This window comes from Harpegnathos saltator, unplaced genomic scaffold (genome assembly GCF_003227715.2).
Source record: "Harpegnathos saltator strain DR-91 unplaced genomic scaffold, Hsal_v8.6 scaffold67, whole genome shotgun sequence".
NCBI classification, from domain to species: Eukaryota; Metazoa; Arthropoda; class Insecta; order Hymenoptera; family Formicidae; genus Harpegnathos; species Harpegnathos saltator.
The window spans coordinates 70,796-92,807 of NW_020230504.1; the positions used below are offsets into that span (position 1 = coordinate 70,796).

At 36.1% G+C, this 22,012-nt stretch overlaps 1 protein-coding gene across 2 annotated transcripts; it reads right to left on the reverse strand.

Annotated features, from left to right (window-relative positions):
- Window positions 1-310: 310 nt before the first annotated feature.
- On the reverse strand, window positions 311-19,305 carry LOC105191277 (mitochondrial amidoxime-reducing component 1). Of its 2 annotated transcripts, none has more exons than XM_025305050.1 (7): window positions 19,092-19,305; window positions 18,556-18,709; window positions 18,254-18,461; window positions 2,662-2,913; window positions 2,429-2,564; window positions 670-881; window positions 311-495 (listed from the first exon to the last, which is right to left on the reverse strand). In XM_025305050.1, the coding sequence occupies exons 1-7, from the start codon at window positions 19,149-19,151 to the stop codon at window positions 366-368; spliced, it is 1,152 nt and encodes a 383-aa protein (XP_025160835.1). In that variant the 5' UTR covers window positions 19,152-19,305; the 3' UTR covers window positions 311-365. The 2 variants fall into 2 exon arrangements, with proteins under 2 accessions (XP_025160835.1, XP_025160837.1); XM_025305052.1 differs by having other exon boundaries at window positions 429-495; window positions 646-881.
- Between the last annotated feature and the right edge of the window lie 2,707 nt (window positions 19,306-22,012).

Here is a 22,012-nt window from a genome sequence, read left to right on the forward strand (position 1 = left end):
AATTAAAAAATTGCTATGATCTCGACTTAGTATTAAAATTTCTGAATTTCTGATTAAAATAAATAAGACTTTATAAAAAGATTATGCTATTTACATATAATTTTCGAATCATATAAAGTGAGATAAAAACAATCAGCATAAATTTTAAATTATAAATACGTATTAATATTATAATTATAATTTTAATTAAAGAAACTATAATTATATTTTTATTAATTGTATTAATAATCATGTTATATATATATATATAAATAAATTTATTAATAATTATAATTATATTAATAATTATATTATTAATAATATATGTCGAAAGTATTATGGTAAGCAGAAAGAACTCTTTCACAAAGAAACATTTTCATTATACTTTATTTCTTATATTCATGAAAATGAACGAAGACATCGTCATTTAGTTTGATCTTTCCCGAAAGGTGCACCTCGCAATTAACTCCTATCGCGAAAAATTTTGCATTTTGTTTCATTTCCAATTGATTGCATCTAAACCAAAGAAATGATACATATGTTGATAAAAGTCAATTATTATTCTTTCATATTCGTCATAAAGTTTCAAAATACATGATTAATTTTAATTAGTAAAAGGTATATAAAATTAATTGGGAAGTAAATAGATGCAAGAGAAATACGAACAATAATACACATGTATATAATTACTTCGGCCATGTTTGATACAATGAGCTATTCTTGATTATTACATTGCCAATTTTAATCCATTTCCATATTTTTCCTATATAGAGATTTGAAGTGGAAATGATGATGTTCGGACAGTACTTCATGTCCTGTCCATATGTTTCAAATTTTTCAGACATTTTTTCATACTGGACCGTCGATATTAATATGCTGTTTAATATATTTACAAATGGATCCTGAAAAAAGGAAGAATTGATATCATTTATTTCATTTAATCGTATATCACTTATTTTATATTATGATATTGAAAATTAATATAATAAGATACATAACATAACATATAAATGTTGGGTATATTAATTTTTATTAAAATGTCAAGTTTTTCTCTTAGATTTTTACGCAACATTCATAGCTTGATTATAAATATCATCAAATTAATAAGAAATATATGATATAGATCTCTTGTGTATGTGTGCGCGCTTTTTATAACTATTTCATGCATTGACTATGCTCTTTCTCTACGTTGATTTCCATTAATATTAAATAGACATAACTGACAATTAAATAACTAAAGATTAGTGATAAATAAATATAATTTAAGATGCATATATCTTTCATTTTGTCTCATCGATTTTCTACAGACAATTTTTTTAGAAATGTAATTAGTTATTCTTCATAATACTTATGATTAAGTACGACATAATGCCATTATACAGGGTGCACGATTTATCTGAAGACATTGAAATATCTCGAGAACTATGCATTGGATAAAAAAAAGTGGTTAATGAAAGTTGTTAGTCTCGAAGGGGGACATCTAATGATACCAAACCCGACCTCCCACCCCACCCCCTGGTGGTTGGGGGCAACTTTGAAATCTTAAATGGAAACCCCCATTTTTTATTGCAGATATGGATTCTACGCCACAAAATACGTAAATTTTGTCCGAAACTTTTTTTTTGATTCGCGATAAATGGCGCTGTAATCGCAAAAAATTGTATTTTCCGCAATTCTCCAGAAATGATCATTGGATTGAGAAATAAAAAATACCTGTTCAATATTTTTAAAGAACATAATAAAAGTTATTCCCCCCCATCCTCTCGGGGTAGGGTGGGTGATAACGTTCAAATCTCAAATGGGGACCCACATTTTTCATTGCAGAATTAGATTGTACGTGAAATTTTTATTGAAACAATTTTTTTCATTGAAACAATTTTTTATAATAAGCCGTAGTTCGCCATATACCCACAGTGGCGCGTCGAGCAGTTCCCTCTTCGATTCGGGTTCCCATTTCAGATTGGAACGTTATCACTCACCCTACCCCGAGAGGATGGGGGGGAAATAACTTTTATTATGTTCTTTAAAAATATTGAACAGGTATTTTTTATTTCTCAATCCAATGATCATTTCTGGAGAATTGCGGAAAATATAATTTTTTGCGAAAATTACAGCGCCATCTATCGCAAATAAAAAAAAAAGTTTCGGACAAAATTTACGTATTTTGTGGCGTAGAATCCGTATCTGCAATAAAAAATGGGGGTTTCCATTTAACATTTCAAAGTTGCCCCCAACCCCCACCCCCAGGGGGTGAGGTGAGAGGTCGAGTTTGGTATCATTGGATGTCCCCCTTCGAGACTAACAACTTTCATTAACCACTTTTTTTTATCCAATGCATAGTTCTCGAGATATTTCAATGTCTTCAGATAAATCGTGCACCCTGTATATATAGTTACTCTAATCGGTGATCATTATGGCATTCAACATATTAGTGAATTATATTAATTACCAAATTGTATTCATTTCGCAATGATTTTCGATATATTATGCAATCTCTTGCCCAAGTGTGCCAGAATGTGCTCATTAAATACAAAGAATTTGTAATATATCCTAAGCGTACACCATCATCTTTCTCTTTTAAAAATCTGTAATTTACATTACTCATATCATATAACGTACAGATATAAAACGATATAAATGATATAAAATATCATAGATGAATTGTCATTGATGAAGTTTTACCTGGAAAGCCATTTGGCAGCTTCGTCGCCGCAATCAATACAAATTAATCTGGGAACTGTTATCATTTTGGTGCTACACCAATAATCACACTTGACGATTGCTGATTGGTTTAACTCGGTGCATAAAGTGGGCATCTTTGCGGCTTGTAATATTAAGTGATTGTGTTCGAATGATAAGCTCACCTCACTCAACGTTGGGATAGTCTTGGAGGTTATTATATATTTGGTTAAATTATCGAATACTACGAATGATCTATCGGTATAGAATAAAAATTGTTATTTCCGGTAGATTATGATATAGTAAGATTTATTGGGGACTTGAATAAGTTCTCGCTGTTTCCCGACAGATGATGTTATCTTAGACTTTTTGCAATCGGGCAATACTACAGCCAACTTCATTGTGAAGCTCCACCATTAGGTTCGAAGTGATAGTATATGTTATTCTGCCGAAGAGTAAATAACATATTTTTTCATAGCGTTAAACATGTCGAATTTCATCCCAAAAAAAAAGTATTTGCGAGGAATTTTACTGTATTACTTTTAAAAAAAAAATCTGCAGCTGAAGCACATTCTTGTGGAGACTTACGGTGACCATGCTCTGCCGGAAACAACATGCAGAGATTGGTTTAGATGCTTTAAAAATAATGATTTTGATGTTGAAGATAAAGAACACTCTGGCACACCGAAAAAGTTTGAAGACGAAGAATTGGAAGCATTACTCGATGAAGACCTATGTCAGACGCAAAATGAACTTGCAGAATCATTAGGAGTTGATCACACAACAGTTGCCAAACGTTTAAAAGCATTAGGAATGATTCAAAAGCAAGGAAATTGGGTGTAGTACAAATTGAAACCGAGAGACGTCGAACGGCATTTTTTCACGTGTGAACAGCTGCTCCAACGGCAGGAAAGGAAAGATTTTTTGCATCGTATCGTGACTGGCGATGAAAAGTGGATACACTACGATAACTCGAAGCGTAGAAAATTGTGGGGTAAGCCCGGCCATGCATGAATATCGACGGCAAAGCCGAATATCCATGGTTCCAAGCTCATGTTTTGTATTTGGTGGGATCAGCTGGGTGTAGTATTTTATGAGCTCCTTAAATCCAACGAAACCATCACGGGAGATCGCTATCAACTACAATTGATACGTTTGAGCCGAGTATTGAAGGAAAAACGGCCTACGCAATACGAGGAGAGATACGACAAAGTAATTTTGCAGCTCATCTTTTGAGGTTATCCATGAATCGACCCATTCTTTGGCATCTTCATAAGAATGGAAGCGCTGCTCAGCCAGGCCATGAGTCATCGATCGGAACAAGTGCTAATCGGAAGGAGCAATGTCCGGTGAATACGGCGGGTGGGGTAGGACTTCCCATTTGAGCGTTTCCAATTAGGTTTTGACTGGTTTTGCAACATGTGGCCGAGTATTGTCATGCTGCAAAGTTGTAATATCTCTCCTCGTATTGCGGCCGTTTTTCCTTCAATGCCCGGCTCAAACGCATCAATTGTAGTCGATAGCGATCTCCCGTGATGGTTTCGTTGGATTTAAGGAGCTCATAAAATACTACACCCAGCTGATCCCACCAAATACAAAACATGAGCTTGGAACCATGGATATTCGGCTTTGCGGTCGATATTCATGCATGGCCGGGCTTACCCCACAATTTTCTACGCTTCGAGTTATCGTAGTGTATCCACTTTTCATCGCCAGTCACGATACGATGCAAAAAACCTTTCCTTTCCTGCCGTTGGAGCAGCTGTTCACACGTGAAAAACGCCGTTCGACGTCTCTTGGCTTCAATTCGTACGGCACCCAATTTCCTTGCTTTTGAATCATTCCTAATGCTTTTAAACGTTTGGCAACTTTGTGGTTGTGTGATCAACTCCTTATGATTCTGCAAGTTCATTTTGCGTCTGACATAGGTCTTCATCGAGTAATGCTTCCAATTCTTTGTCTTCAAACTTTTTTGGTGCGCCAGAGTGTTCTTTATCTTCAACATCAAAATCATTATTTTTAAAGCGTTAAAACCGGTCTCTGCATGTTGTTTCCGACGGAGCATGGTCGCCGTAAGTCTCCACAAGAATTCTATGTGCTTCAGCTGCAGATTTTTTTTGAAATAAGTAATGCAGTAAAATTCCCCGCAAATATTCTTTTTTTGGGACGAAATTCGTCGTGTTTAACGCTATGAAAAAATATGTTGTTTACGCTTTGGCGGAATAACATGTACTGTCACTTCGGGCCTAATAGTGGAGCTTCATAATGAAGTTGGCTGTAGTATTGCCCGATTGCAAAAGGCTAAGATAATACCATCTGTCGGGAAACAGGGAGAACTTATTCAAGTGCCCAATATATATAATAGAAATATTACATATTAGGTTGTCTAAAAAGTATTGAGCCTTTGGAGGTTAAAATTGACAATACGTTTATTGTTATTTGAAAATAACATTATGAAACCACATATGCACCATTTTGTTTGATGACCTTCTGCCATTTTTCCGGCAATACCATAATCCCGTCGCTATAGAACTTTTGTAGTTTCTGGTCAAAAAATTGTGACACGTGGTTTTCACAGGCCTCTTTTGAAACTAACTTAAGGGAATGCTGGAGTCGTCAACGAACTTGCAAAGCGTCGGTAACGTAGAGGCGATCGTCAAAAAGTAGGAAACGTTATCATCTGTTATCGACGTTAGTGAATTTTGATACACAATGTGTATATATATTTACATAGTATTTATATATTAGGTTCGCAACTAAGTTCCCGCTGTTTTTCAAGAGATGGCTCCAGTAGTAAGTGCTGGTCGATTGTGACATAACCAAAACGTCATGAACCAAGCTTAGACATATGGTAAACAAACCGCTTTGACACATTAGTGATTTTGTTTTTGCGTCATATACTTTTGGTTGTGTGAAAATGTCTGATTTTGTGCCAAATAATCGTCATTTGCGGGAAGTGTTGCTTTTCTTCTTTCATTCGAAGAAAACGGCGGCTGAAGCGCATCGAGAACTCCAAAAAGTTTATGGAGATGCTGCTCTAAGTGAAACAACGTGCCGTGATTGGTTCCGTCGCTTCAAAGACGGTGATTTCGATGTTGACGACCGTTCGCGTGAAGGAAGGCCAAAAACCTTCGAAGACGCTGAATTGGAGGCATTGCTCGATGAGGATCCGTGCCAAACACAAAAAGAGCTTGCTTCAGCATTAGGAGTTACCCGCCAAGCCATTTCCAAGCGATTGCATGCGTTGGGAATGATTAAAAAACAAGGAACTTGGGTTCCTTATGATTTGAAGCCAAGAGACGTTGAGCGTCGTTTTTTCGCCTGTGAACAACTGCTCCAGCGGCAAAAAAGGAAGGGTTTTTTTCATCGCATCGTTACGGGTGATGAAAAATGGATTCATTACAGCAACCCAAAGAGAACAAAATCATGGGGACTGCCCGGTCATGCTTCTACGTCGTCGGCTCGGCCGAATATTCACGCTGCGAAGGTTTTGCTGTGTATTTGGTGGGACCAGGGCGGTGTTATTTATTATGAGCTGTTGAAACCGAATGAAACCATCACTGGGGAACGGTATCGAACTCAATTGATGCGATTGAGCCGAGCACTGCGCAAAAAGCGGCCACAATACGAGCAGAGGCACGAAAAAGTGATTCTACAACATGACAACGCTCGGCCTCACGTTGCCAAACCCGTTAAAACCTACTTAGAAACGCTCAAATAGGAAGTCCTACCCCATCCGCCATATTCCCCAGATATTGCGCCGTCCGATTATTACTTGTTCCGTTCGATGGCACATGGTCTGGCTAATCAGCAGTTCCGCTCATACGAAGACATCTCAAAATGGCTTGATTCGGATAGCCTCAAAAGACGAACACTTCTACCGTGACGGTATTCGAGCTCTGCCAGAAAGATGGGAAAAAGTTGTCGCTAGCGATGGGCAATATTTTGAATGATTCATTTGTAACCATTTTTTCACAATAAAGTTGCATTTTCATAAAAAAAACAGCGAGAACTTAGTTGCGCACCTAATAGTAAATACTATTGCCGGATAAGCGCTGATGCGATCACGCTATCCTTTCATCGCATTTTTCCATATATATCTTTTCTCACAGACTTCGGATAAATATATGTGTACATTGTCATTTCGACTTTTCTACACACAGATCTTATATGAATGTGCATGCAACGCTGCCGATATTTGCCTTCTCTCCGAAATATGCATTTTGCTGCTGCTTCTCGGATTCTTCGACTTGCTGATATATCAGGTGTAGTAAAAACAAATCCATTATTTTTCCAATAAATGGCTTTAGTTATCTATATCTCGCGTTGTATAAGTCCGATCGGGTTCCACTAGATGGCGTTAGAAAGATGAGATTTCGTACTAAAAAAACTTTTCTGACAGTTTTGTGATTAGTTGACTCAGTTTTGTTTGAGCGCGCGTCAAAGATGGACACTAGCAAAGAGAAAATACGCTATATTTTACAGTTTTTCTTCGATAAAGGCGAAAACGCAAGCCAGGCGGCTGAAAATGTGAATAGTGTTTATGGTCCTGATACTGTAACAGCCAATCACGCGCAATTTTGATTTCGTCGATTCCGTTCCGGTAATTTCGATGTCAAAGATGCACCACGCACTGGAAGGCCAATTGTCGAAAATATCGATAAAATCATGGACATTGTCGAGTCCGACCGTCATGTAAGCACTGTTTCGATTGTCCAAGAGCTAAAGATTGCACAAAAAACCGTTTGGAACCATTTGAATAAGGCTGGATACAAAAAGAAGCTCGATGGGTGCACGAGTTAACGCAAAAAAGCCTCATGGACCGAATTTCCATCTGCGAATCGCTGCTGAATCGCAACAAAATCGACCCATTTATGAAGCGGTTGGTCACTAGTGATGAAAAGTGGATCACTTACGACAACGTCAAGCGAAAACGGTCGTGGTCGAATCGCGGTGAGCCGGCGGAAACGGTGGCCAAGCCAGGATTGACGGCCAGGAAAGTTCTGCTGTGTGTTTGGTGGGATTGGCAGGGAATTATCTACTATAAGCTGCTCCCCTACGGCAAAACTCTTAACTCGGAACTGTACTGTCAACAATTGGACCGTCTGAAGGAAGCAATCGCCCAGAAGCGGCCAGCTTTGGCCAATAGGAGAGGAATTATGTTCCATCAGGACAACGCCAGGCCACACACATCGATAGTGACTCGCCAGAAGCTCCGGGAGCTTGGTTGGGAGGTTCTTATGCATCCACCTTATAGTCCCGACCTGGCACCAAGTGATTACCATCTGTTCCTGTCCATGGCGAACAATTTTGCTGGTGAAAAATTCGCTTCAAGAGAGGCTTGTGAAAATCGACTGTTTCAATTTTTTGCCAATAGGGACGAGGGCTTCTATGAGAGAGGCATAATGAAATTACCTTCAAAATGGCAACAAGTTATCGAACAAAACGGCGCATATTTGACCTAAATCGGATCATTCTAACTATGGTAATTAAAGCCTTCAATTTCATGCAGAAATAATGGATCTCTTTTTACTACACCTGATATATATAGTATAACATAATAGAGAATAATTTGAACAATGAATATTATTACAAGAAAATGATTCTTCAGAAACAGTATGCTTATGTTCACGTAAATCGGCTTCTCACTTTATCGTGTCCACGACTTCTTTTGTCAAGTTTACGTTGTACTAGCAGTACGGAAACATTTTCGTACAGTGAATATTCCTGCCAATATAAGGTGGAATAATGCAAATCATCTGAGAAAAACGATGAGTAACTATTGCGATTAGGACAACGAGTCCTTCTTGCAAAGTTTATATCGCCCTGGCTGTACCAAATTGAAAACCTTTTCGCTTCGCATAATAAATATTCGTACGAAAATAAAAAAGAGTAATAAGAAACATCTTGGAAAAATGATGAGAAACTATTGCGATAGGACACTGCTGTTTCTTGCAAAGTTTACGTCGCATTCGATGCGCCGAATTGAGAATTCTTTTATAAAGGTAAAGTACATGTGTGGAAATATGAAACGGAGCACTGCTCAATATGAAATTAATATTCTATATCAGCCTAGAAAAACTTTATGTATAATTGAAAATTTATGTCGCACTGACTGGACTGAATTTCAAATCCTATTGCATGGCAATGTTTCGCTTCATCTTTGCACGTATTTTGATTATGCGAAAGGGCTCTGATAAAGTGTGAGAGAGAGAGAGGAAGAGAGAGAGGGAGAGAGTGTGAGAAAGGGAGAGTGTAAGAGACAGACAGTGTGAGAGAGAGAGAGAGAGAGAGGGAGAGAGAAAGAGAAAGAGAGAGAGAGAGAGAGGGAGAGAGAGAGAGAGAGAGTGTGTGAGAGAGAGTGAGAGAGAGAGAGAGAGAGAGTATGAGAGAGAGATTTTGTGAGAAAGAGTATGTGAGAGAAAAATTGTGGGAGAGAGAATGTGAGAAACAGGGAATGTGACAGAGAAAAAGTGTGACAGAGAAAGAGTGTGAGAGAGGGAGAGTGTGAGTGAGAGAGTGTAAGAGAGAGGAGAGCGTGAGAGAGAGGAGAGTGTGTGGGGGGAGAGAGAGAGAGAGAGAGACAGACAGAGAGAGAGAGAGAGAGAGAGAGAGAGGTGTGAGAGAGAGGAGAGTGTGAGGGAGAAAGTGTGAGAGAGTGAGAGAGAGAGAGAGAGAGAGAGAGAGAGAGAGAGAGAAAGAGAGAGGGGGGGAGGAAGGGAGAGGAAAAAAACATTGTAATAAAAAATTAGGGTTCTCATTTAAAAAACGCATGTTAACTTCCAAATGAAGGTCATGGCCAATGTTAAATTCAAGGTCACCATCAAGTTCGTTACTCGATTTTCTACAACTTTTGTGTTTAAAGTTTTTCATGAAAACTTGATCCTGCAAAGATTTCCGGGGGATCCGACATTTTTAAGACACTCTGTATATACACATGTATACCAAAATTCACCAACGTCGATAACAGATGATAACGTTCCCTACTTTTTGACAATCGGCCCTGCGTTATAATTTCTTTTTCACTCACTCATCCCCCTCCCCCCTCGCACCCCTCCCCCTTCCTTTCCTCTTTCACACTCACCCCATCTCCCTCTCCCTCCCCCTCCTTCTCACACTGTCTCCCTTACACTGTCCTCTCTCTCCCTCCTTCTCCCTCCCTCTCCCTCCCTCCCTCTCTCCCTCCTTCCCTCTCTCTCACACTCTCTCCCTCATACTCTCCTCTCTGTCTACCCCTCCCTCTCCTACTCTCACCTACTATCCCCAAACCTCTCTCCCTCCCCCTATCTCACCTTCTCTCTCCCCCTCTCTCCCTCCTTTCCTCTCTCTCTCACACTCTCGCGCTCACTCTCTCTCTCACACACTCTCCCTTCCTCTCTCTCCTTCTACCTCTCTCTCTTACCCCCTCCCTCTTCCTCCCCCTCTCTGTCCCTCTCTGTCCCTGTTATTTACGCGCGCGCCATCTTAGCTGATTCATATAAAGTTTAGAATAAATATTATAAATCTTAAAAATAATCCCTGTAGTGTAATATGAGTATAATATCCGACTCCAACATACGATGTATTAGGCGTATGAAATTTAGGCAGTTTGAAATTTAGGAAAGGGGGAGAGAAAGAGAGTGTGAGAGAGAGTGAAAATAAAATGAAACGGTATGTAAGCAACCGAATCATATAAATCTAACGTATTATTTTTTTTTAAACTGTTATTGAACTTATTTTAAATTTATATATCCTCATAAAAATTTCACAGCTCAGTATTATATAATATATAATATATTATATCAGCATTATATAATATATAATATATTATATATATAATATAATACAGGGTGTTATAAAAGTCCCGGAAAAGCAGAATAACTCGAAAAATATGACTCCTAGAAAAAATGCGAAGTACTAAGTTTTTATGATTTTTTCCTGGCTGTCTGAAAGTGATCTTGGATTTGACCTTGACAATGATCTTGTAGGTCATTTCAAGATCAGGTCAATTTTTTAAAATGGGACCCCATACTTTTTACCCCAGAAATGAAAAGAGCGGAAAATTTTACGTTCGGATGTGACCTTGAACACTGCCAAATTTGACCTGTGAAGGTCACATAAAGGTCTAAGCTTGTTTTAGGCTGAAAACGCGAATATCTTCGAAAATGTACCTGCTAGGGTGCAATGTTACGCATAAGAATAAGAATATAGAGGTCAACGAGGGACATTCAGCCGTGACCTTGCCCTTATTCTCAAGGTCATGAGTTAAGATTATTATTAAGGTCAAACCGGACTTTTTGGGACTGAAAATCTATACTCTTGACCTAAAAGTGTCAAGATTGAAAAATTTTACGTTCGGATATGACGTTTTCAACCTTGACCTGTCAAACACACTGTCAAACGGTCAATGGGGAACATTTTGAACATCTCTTGTAATCTCAGGCCGAGTTACAAGATGCTTTGCCTTCGGTGGCCGGGAATAACTGAACTTTTCCCCCCTAATATTTTCAGTTGGAATTCATTTTGGAGAAAATGTCCAATAGCAAAGTTGTATGGTTTCAAGCGGGGAGTAAGATGATGACCTTGACTTTGACTTTGACCATGTCTTTCAAGGTCATTTCAAGGTCAACCTTATTTTTTTAAATAGAACCCCCAACATTTTATTGCATATTCTTATAGTTTATTTCGAGAGCTTTCCAAAACACTATAATAAAACATTTTTCATTAAGTACTTTTTGAGTTATAAAGGTTTGAAGTTAACAATTTGTTAAGTAGTGTGTGCTTCCGGCCAGTTAAGGCAAGAGTGGTGTGTGATTCCGACCAGTTAAGGCAAGAGTGGTCTGTGATCCGGCCAGTTAAGGTAAGAGTGGTGTGTGATTCCGACCAGTTAAGGCGAATTTCATTTCAATTGGTCAGCTTGGACAAAATATTCAATTGTACCAAACAATTCACAACAAATATTCAAATTGTTGCCATTCAACAGCCTGGCAATGTGCCAATCTGTTATAAACAGCTGAAACCGCATTCCGAAACGTTTCCGGCGGTATTAGTTCTATCTCTCGAGTTATTCTCCCTCTTAAATCATTTAAATCTTGAGGCTTGATGACATAAACTTTACTTTTCAAGTAACCCCACAAAAAAAGTCAAGTGGGGTCAAGTCCGGAGACCAAGGTGGCCACTCAATGTGACCCCTTCACCCTATCCACCTGTCCTGAAAGACCTCATTCAAATATTGACGGACAATGACATCATAATGAGGTGGAGCTCCATCTTGTTGGAAATAAATTTCATCCATATTTTTACCAGCTTCTATGTCTCGAATAGTTGGAACAATTTGTTCGCGAAGCATGACTGTGTATACTTGTGCTGTCAAATTACCTTCAATGAAGAAAGGGCAAACTGGTCTACCATTAAGAATACCAGTCCATACGTAAACTTTTTGTGGATATTGGGTATGATTATCTCTTTTCCAGTAAGGATTAACGTCACTCCAGTATCTACAATTGTGTCTATTTACATTTCCAGTCAGTTCAAATGTTGCCTCATCAGAGAAAACAATATTATTAAGTAATAGAGGATCGTCTACAATCATCTCCACCATAAGATTACAAAATTCGATGCGTCTATCAAAATCGTCTTCGGACAACTCTTGGACCAAATGAAGTTTGTGTGGATGCCATTTATTCAATTTAAGAATTTTACTGACAGATGCATGACCGATTTCGTGTTCTTGTGCAACGCGATTGATGGAAATGTGGGCACTTTCAACGAAAGACTGTAAAACATCTAATGCCTTATCATTATTTGTTGCTGTTTTACGTCTATCAGATCTTGGGCGGCTTTTAACGCTACCAATGTCTTCGAAACGTTGAATAGTACGTATTACAGTACTTTTGGAGATCCTATTATTTCCATTCCGAAAATTTTCATTAAATAATCGCGTTACTGTTTTATACCCTCTTTGTTGATCTCCCCATTCTCGCATCATTAACAGTGTTATTCGATCTCTTTCAGAAAGCTCCGCCATTCTTAATTAATAGAGCAAAGAAGAATTAATCAGGTAAGTGATAGGAAATTGATCTAAATAATTAAGTAGAGAAATATACTAACTATTAAGTGTTGGTCCAACTATCGATTTGTGTATTTCAACCAACACTAGCAAAAAGCTCGTTGAGCAACTAAAAATCTAATAGATCAATTAATAATATTTACGAAAAAATTCTGGGCTATTGGAAACAAAATGAAGATGTTTGGGACAATCAATTGAAGCGCAATGGCTTCTTTTGTTACAGAAATAATTTTTGGGGCTGTTCGTTTTCGTCCACGAGGTGACTGCTGCTCGCTAAGAAGAAGACAGCACTGCATCAAAGATTCAAATCAGTGATCCGCATTGTTTGCTCAAGAGCTTGTATTACTATCGGTGCCTGCGAGAGTGAGACAATAAAGATCGGCCCCGCCAACGTTTTCGAGCAGATTCCTACTAACGCTTTCGGACATCACGCATTCGAGCAGCTTCTCGCGATCATCTTCGGGCAGTTTTCCGCCATAGCCTACTAGCATAACTGCTTGAAGCCATACACCTTTGCTAATGGACATTTTTCCAAAATGTATTCTTACTGAAAATATTAGGGGGAGCCGATACTTTTCTATTAATGTATTTTCTTTAAACCAATTAATTGGTCTGATTATTTCGCGCACAAAAGTATTAAGGTTATAATTACTGAAAACTAAATAATATTTTACAACATATTTTACATTTTGTGTCAAAAAATTGTTAACTTCAAACCTTTATAACTCAAAAAGTACTTAATGAAAAATGTTTTATTATAGTCTTTTAGAAAGCTCTCGAGATAAGCTATAAGAATATGCAATAAAATATTGGGGGTTCCATTTAAAAAAATAAGGTTGACCTTGAAATGACCTTGAAGGACATGGTCAAGGTCAAAGTCAAGGTCATCATTTTACTCCCCGCTTGAAACCATACAACTTTGCTATTGGACATTTTCTCCAAAATGCATTCTAACTGAAGATATTAGGGGAGACCGATACTTTTCGATGACCCTATATATACGAGGGTTGTCCCAAAAGTAATGAACAGCACGCTCTAGCGGGCGTTGTAGGCAACGTAGACAGCTGATCGAAACGTCAGTGTGTAGATTGAAGTCTCAAGAGCACGTTGGTATTGTCATATGGTAATATCATATGGTAGTGGGATTCGTTTAAAGGGAAAATGCCAAAAATTCGGAAAGACAACGAGAACAGTCCGTCGGGTCGGATTTCAGCAACAGAGCAACGTGCGTATATTCGCATCGAAACAGTGCGCGGTGAAAAAATGCCCGAAATTCAAGCCGCGTTAAAAGAAGCGTGTGGAAGGTTTATTGTGAGTCGTAGCACAGTACAGAGGTGGCACACGAAGTTTCGTGAAGGTCGAACAAGCATCGAAGACGATCTGCGTGCGGGGCGGCCGTCTACTGTAACAGCTGACAACACAAACGCTTCAATCATTGCAACGTTGCTCGACGAAGATCGGAGAATCACAGTAAGAGAAATCGAGGCGGAGACAGGAATCTCGAAAACGAGCGCGCATCGCATTTTAACACAGGTGCTAGGTAAACGAAAGGTGGCGGCGCGGTGGGTACCGCACTTCTTGTCAGCCGAGCAAACATCGGTGCACCGGTCATCGAACTTTTCGAAAAATACGGCTGGGAACGGCTCCGCCACCCAGCTCATAGTCCTGATCTGAGCCCACCTAACTTCTCTTTCCCAAGATGAAGGAACCCCTTCGGGGGGTTTTCCGATGCTGGAAGTGCTCCGAAGAGAAGTGACCCGACAGATTCGGATGCTCAATAAGAACGGGACGTTGAACGGAATTCAAGCACTTCCGCGCCGCTGGCAAGCGTGCATTGATAAAGGAGGAGATTATATTGAAGGTACTGTAATCACTTGTATCTTCTTCAATAAATATTTTTTTAGTTAGAGCCAACTGTGCATTACTTTTGGGACAACTTTCGTAAGTTATAAATTAAATTATATATATATATATATATATATTTATATGTATATATATATCTAATTTAATTTAAGACATTATATGTGAGGTTGTGATTGGTGTGTACAACATACGTGTGAAATATAACAACGTTTTCCGCCTGATTGTGAATGCAACCTAATGAGCGTGCGATCGAGGGAACAAAGATACGAGAAAGTTTCAAACTCTAATCTTTTTATTAGCTGTACAGATTGAAAAATTCTTCTGCACAATGAAAGTATTTATAATAACGAAGACCGGAAGACAAAGTTTTATGTAAAATTCAATGAAAAATTTAACAATTACAGTTTCCTTGTCATAACATTATTCCATGCATGAAACAGACAAGGATAGTACGATTGTGTCTGTCCGCAACTCCATCCATTATGCAGAACTAATCTACTGTTCTGTTTTATCCAAAAATGTAGCAAACACAATTCCGTATGCATTACATTTTTCTCAAACACTATTCTTTTTACACTGACTTCTAAACTCATTTCTGTTACTTCAGTATTATTCTTTCATATTATGACTAGTCCGGAAGCAAAAGCTTTTGCATGGATAAACTGCAGAACTTTTATAATTAATAAGCAAAGTTACGAGCTGACACAAAACATGATAACAAAACTGTAATTTTGTAATTTTTCATTGAATTTTACATAAAACTTTGTCTTCCGAACTTCGTTATTATAAATACTTTCATTGTGCAAAAGAATTTTCCAAGCTGTCCAGCTAATAAAAAGAATAATGTTTGAGAAGATTGAATCAATGTGTCGGTAAAACAGACGACTCCAGGATCCCCTAAGGAGTTCTGCAGAGACAGAAACAAATGATAGTCTGACGGTGCCAGGTCCGGGTGGATGCATAAAAACCTCCTAGCCAAGTTCTCTCAATTTCTGACGGGTCGTTAAAGATGTATACGGTCTGGCGTTGTCAGCATAGTATAATACACCCTTACTGTTGACCAATTCTGGTCGTTTTTTTGAATTACTAGGTGCAATTGCGCTAATTATCGACAATACAGATCCGAGTCTGCCTGGCGGCAGCAGCTCGTGATGCACGATGCCCTTCCCAATCCCACCCGACGCAAAACATAATCTTCCTGGGCGTGTGGGTCTTGCCACAGACTGTGGAGCTTCGCCTCGCTTCAACCACGATCTTTTTCGCACATTGTTGTGCGACAACAATTTGGTTATCCACTTTTCATCACTCGTGATCAACCGCTTCAGAAATAGTTCGCTTCGTTACGTTTCAGTACAGATTCGCAGATAGAAATTCGATCGAGTACATTTTTTTGAGTCAGATCATGTGGCACCTAAACATCGAGCTTCTTTTTGTAGCCAGTTTTCTCCAAATGATTTAATACTATATTGTGATGGATGTTTAGGTCATTGACGATGTCATGACTGCTTACATGCCGGTTTTGTTCGACTTTTGCCAAAGTATCATCCACTTTTTCTGTGATTGGTCGCCCACTGCGAGGAGCATCCTGGACATCGAAATTTCCAGAACCAAGACGACTAAATCATCTTTTGGCTGTTGCTTTTGATAACGTATTTTGCCCATAAACAGCATAAATTTCTTCACCGGCCTGCGCAGCATTTGCACCTTTATCGAAATAAAATTGTAAAATATAGCACAGTTTTGCGGAAAGTTCATTCATTTTCACGACGCAATACCTTACGTCTGATTATAAGAATTCCAACACTTTTTGTACGTCTACTAGCTTCAACTGTCAGCTGTCAAATGACGTTAGGCCTGACCTGCTGCGACTCATATATCCTGAGATTTGGGACACTAACGTTATTTCGTGAGCAAAAAACTCAATACTTTTTAGACAACCTGATATATGGTACGTCCCGCGTCAACCGGATTACCAGCGCCCTCAAAAATTGACGCATCGTATTGGAACGTATGAGAGCTTGAATTGTTTGTCTACTCGAATACTTTCAGAAGCAACATGGCTTTTCCGGAAATTCAAAGTGGTGGCTTCCAGATGGTACTAAATATACCTAAAGACGCACGAGAACCATAATATATTTTCAATCAAATCATGAGAAATTCCAAATTTTCAACAGAAAATACGATTGCTCATATATTTTGATCCGCTAAATCCGAATCTAAGACCAGAATTGCCCGTAAACGTCGCAATTCTTACCTAATCCCAAAAAACGGCTCGAAAACCTCTAAAAACGATCAAAAGCGGGTACTCCGATACTGTATTGGATATAGAGCCATTCGAAATAGGTTCTAATACTAGTATTTGGTTCATCGAGTCTAAATTATATACTATGATCACCCTGGAACGTCACAATTGTTCCCAAACTACAAAAAGGACTTCAAAAATCCTTAAAAACGATCTGAAAGTAAGACTGTGATGCTGCCCAGCCGGTTAATGCAAGACCAAACATCGTCCGACCAGTTAAAGCAAGACAAAGCAATTACGGACCTATTTATCGTAAAATTATAAGGAAATGTGTTTTTTAATTGAGTTGAACTCTTTTAATCATTTTACCAATGCATAATTTTTCATCAATGCATCAAATATCTGGATACTTATTGGATACTTCAATACATAACATTACCGTAACAGTTGTTAAGTCTCGAATATTTTTCTATTGTGCTTTAGAAAATATCCGATACATAATAAAGATACTTAGTATACGTAACCCGTATCGATTAAATCATAGATTTATACATATTAATAACAAATTCCCTTAATGATCGCTTGCATTAGAACGCACCAATGCGCATTAAAACTATAATAACAACAGACTATATTCATAGTCTGTTGTTATATTTATGATCATCTTAGGTTTATATTCGGATACTGTATTGATTGTTTTATTAAAGCATTTTATCTCATCGAATATCTGAATATGAAATTAAAGTGAAATATAAGGCTATGAAAATGGCTGTAGTATGCATTGGCATAAATGACCGAATTTGCTATAACTAGATTGCTGACTTTATATGATAGAATAATAGCTGGAGATAAGCGTTACATCATTTTGAGTGTTTATAATATGCGTTTATATCATCTATGCATGTCTTCTACCATCTACACATCGATGTGGTATAATGTGATCCATTCACGACTACCCTGATTAGAAAAGTAGTGTATTTTATATTTCGTTTTATTAAAACCACAAATATTTATTTTATGCCTTTTATATTTTGTTTTTCTTTTTCATGTACTTTGAGTACATTTTTATTGTCTATAGACATGTGCTGTTTGTAATCAATAATGGTACTCACATGTTTTCAATTACCTTGTGTACTATATACATTCAAAATGATATAGCGTTCTACATCCGTTTCATGCCTTTTCATCTTTTTTTGAGACACGTTACAGAAAATGGGAAATCGGCAAATTAGTATATAAAAATCTGTGGATGAAATGCTCGATGGTTTATGCGAAATTCAAAACACCCGTGCATTAACAGGAAAGTTAATCATGCTTATGTAGATAAATTGCGTTAAATATTCAACCATTTGTAACAACGCGCAAAATTACACGATATGTTACACGCTTCCAATAGTACTGCGAATAATTCATGAAATAAATAAATGTATATTCATACCAACCTATCACACTTCATCTGTATGCTCTCCTCAAACATGTTCATCTCTTTATAGTTCACTTTGCATTCATCAACGGCATATTCCTTGCCCGAGATCAATGGATAAGCGTGCAAATTTGTCACTTTGCCGATTAAGATCCATTTCGGATCTTGTAAATCGGGAATAACTGTGTGATCAACTTTATCTTCTAATGAACTATGTTTTTTGTCATCTAAAATATTCAAATTCGTTCGTTGAAAGATACATTCTTCAAAACCATCTTATCGCTTATTTTCCAATAGTTTTTCCCCAAACATAAACTATACCTATTGTGAATTTGATTTTCGATTCCACTTCTCTCTGCTTAACATCTGTCTCATTCTTTTCTGCTTGACAGCTGCTCCACCCTTTCCGTTTATTTTTCATGATCACGCCAAACGTGACAGTCATCAGGCCACAAATAATTGCAAATATCGATCCCTATGTTTCAAAAATATCGTGACAAAGATTATTCCTCAAAACTTTCTAACAATTGTGCGTCATTTATTACCATCCCGACTGCAATAGAATTTAATTCCGAGCAAAATTCGCATTTGCAATCGACATTTTTACTAAATTTCAAAACATTTTGAATATTTTTTCAATAAGAGAACCTATTCTCTCAATGGACACATCTACTGTCCGAACAAATATGTTCAAAATATTTTGAAACTCAGGTACATAGCATCGAAGAAAATGCGACACAGGAATCTCAATCGCGTTTATTGCAGCAAGTACTTTTATTAGCTACTCAATAAATTCTTTCTTACAGTTGGATGTATACAAGCAATCAAAAGAAGTAATAAACCGAAGAATAACTTACCCTAATGCTACGTTCGGTCATGATTCGTTTCGTTAATAATATTGTCAACTGTAAGTTCATTGTTTATACTAATATTTATTTGTTTCAGATGCAAATTTTATGCGTTTTAAGAGAAACGTTACACGATTCTTCTGCGATTTGATCTTACTGTCTCCCGATCTTACGTATTTTTGAAATGGACTAACCGAGTTTTCACGATATATCGTCTATACATAATTTTATTATTATTGTTGTTATTTATATATTTGTATTACTTTATGTAATAACGGTTGGGTGAAGAGTTCACACTGTGATGTTTTGGGTTTTTTTTTCTTATAAAACTAGCTATTTTTAAGAAGACATAATATCACGTGCGACTTCGGTAGTTTTTGAAGGTCAGCCTGAAAATATAAACTTATTGGAAACCATGATACTTGGAAAAAGGCAATAAGTTTTATTAATTGTATATTAATTGTACTATACTTACTATTAAAGATTTTATGTGTCTATTTAATGATGAAATTCTTAAACCGAGTAATAATAGTGGATTAATAAATTGATATTTAATAACAAGTAACCTTGTGTATGTGTCTATAAATAATGGCTTACATCAAGATAATAACTTTCTATTGCAGAAAAGTGATAATAATGTGTCCACACGTTTCGTTACGGATAACATAATGCGTTGCCAGAGCATAAATGATAAAAATATTGTTTTAAAAAATAAAAATGATTATATAAAATATTAAGAAATATTTAATTAATGTATTTAATGACACTATATTGTCTTATCACGTGTTAATTTTTTGAAATTACAACATATTAAGATATACAACAGAATATATAATAACATAACATAGTATAAAAGAAAACAGTAATAATCCTAAAGACCATAGCACACAGAAAAAATAAGCCGGAAGACCTAAGCAGCAAGCGAATTGTCCAATCATAATCGAGAATTTCAATATGATATTTTTATAATATTCTCGATATTTGCCAAATATGATAGATTAATTCGCTTATTTTCAATCCTTTCAAATTTTCCGCTTTTATTTTGCTACGTGCCATTTGTTCAATAATGATTAATATAAAGGTAAACTCACTTGTTTTGTGTTAAAATATACATACATTCGTTTGCAAAATAGTTTGAATGTTCTTTTTTAATAAAATTATAAGTATATTAAATGGTTATGATTGTGAGCCATTATTCACGAATCTGCACAGTAAATTGTTATAAGAGGAACAAAGTGACAGAGGAAAAATGTTTATATATGAATTTTGTTTTTATATATACGGCCGTATATATATAATTATATATAATTATATATGTTTACGGAAAAGAATGCTATTGCAAAAATAACACTTTTTTATCGGAGTAAATGCTTATGCTTCTCTAACAGAAATTTATTACAGCCAGTAATAAATTTCTGTAAGGGTTGTAGCAATGATGACGTTTAATTAAATCAAACTACTTTTTTCTCTTTTCTATTTAGCAGAACTTTTTTCCACATCGACATATATAGTTATATATAGTTACAATATATATATATATTATATATATTATATATAGTTACAATATGTTATTATAAAGATAAAATTATATATAAATTATGTATATAATTAGATATATCATTTATGTATAATTATATATAATTTTACATAATTATATATAATTATTTTTCCCTGGTATACACATATACACATTTGACGTTACAACTGTAACAAAATATTTAGGAAAAATGTAAGTATCTTTATTATATTCTAATCTATTGGATCAGAGTGTGTGTGTATAATAAAAAAACAATATTTACATAGTGTATTGTGATATTTTGATTCTTATAATTACTGATTATTACAGAAACCTGCAAGTAGTGTTTCGCAATGATGAACTTTAATGCGTTTCTAACTTTATTGAAAAAAATATGTTTAAATTATTTTGCAGACAAGTATACAACTTGATATGACAGCTTTAATATGTGTTGCAATTAGATTATTAGAATTTTCTGATTATGTACATTGTAGGTTCATTATTTAATAATTACTCAAAGGAGAAAGGAAGAACAATATGTCAAGGCAGTAATTTATTACTGTGATAATTTTTTGTCAATGTCGACAGATAAAAATATATACTGTTAAAAAATATTAATAATTACATTTCGAAAAAAATTAAATATATAATTACATATAAATCATATATAATTATACATAAATTATATATTATTATATATGATTCATATATGAATTTTATCGCTATATGATAATGCATATAATATAATGTAAATAATCAGAAAATGATCAAAGATGAAAATTGAGAAAAAAGTTACATACCATTTTGCAAAAATCGCAATGATTATTAAGTTATTAATAATTGAAAATGATCACATCTAGAGACTCTTTTAATCGATAACTTGAAAATTTGCGTACTTATTTGCAAAATGGTGAAGGATTTTTTTATTCAGAATGACTTAATCTACAATTACATGATGACTATTGCGTCTAGCGATAGGTATAAGTATATTGAACTTTGAACCCTGAATCTTGAACCTGTCGCTAGGCACAATAGACGTCATATAATTACAGATTAGGTCATTCTAAACAAAAAAATCTTTTATTATTTTGCGATTTTTGTGATTTTTGCAAAATGGTACTTAATTTTTTCTTTCAATTTAATCTGATTAATCTCCATAACTTTTTGTTTGCCAAAGGTATCGGGCACTGTGTATAATTGTATATGTTCGTATATGATCATATAGAAACTATATAGAAATAAAATTCATGTAGAATCTTATATAAATTTTTGTCAAGACTGCATTTTATTTTGTATACGATGTAATCTAAAAATATTTACGAAACTTTTTAGAATTATTTACGAAACTTTTTAGAATTATTTACGAAACAGCATATTCTGTTGCTTGAGCATAGTAAAAAATGTTAACAAAAAA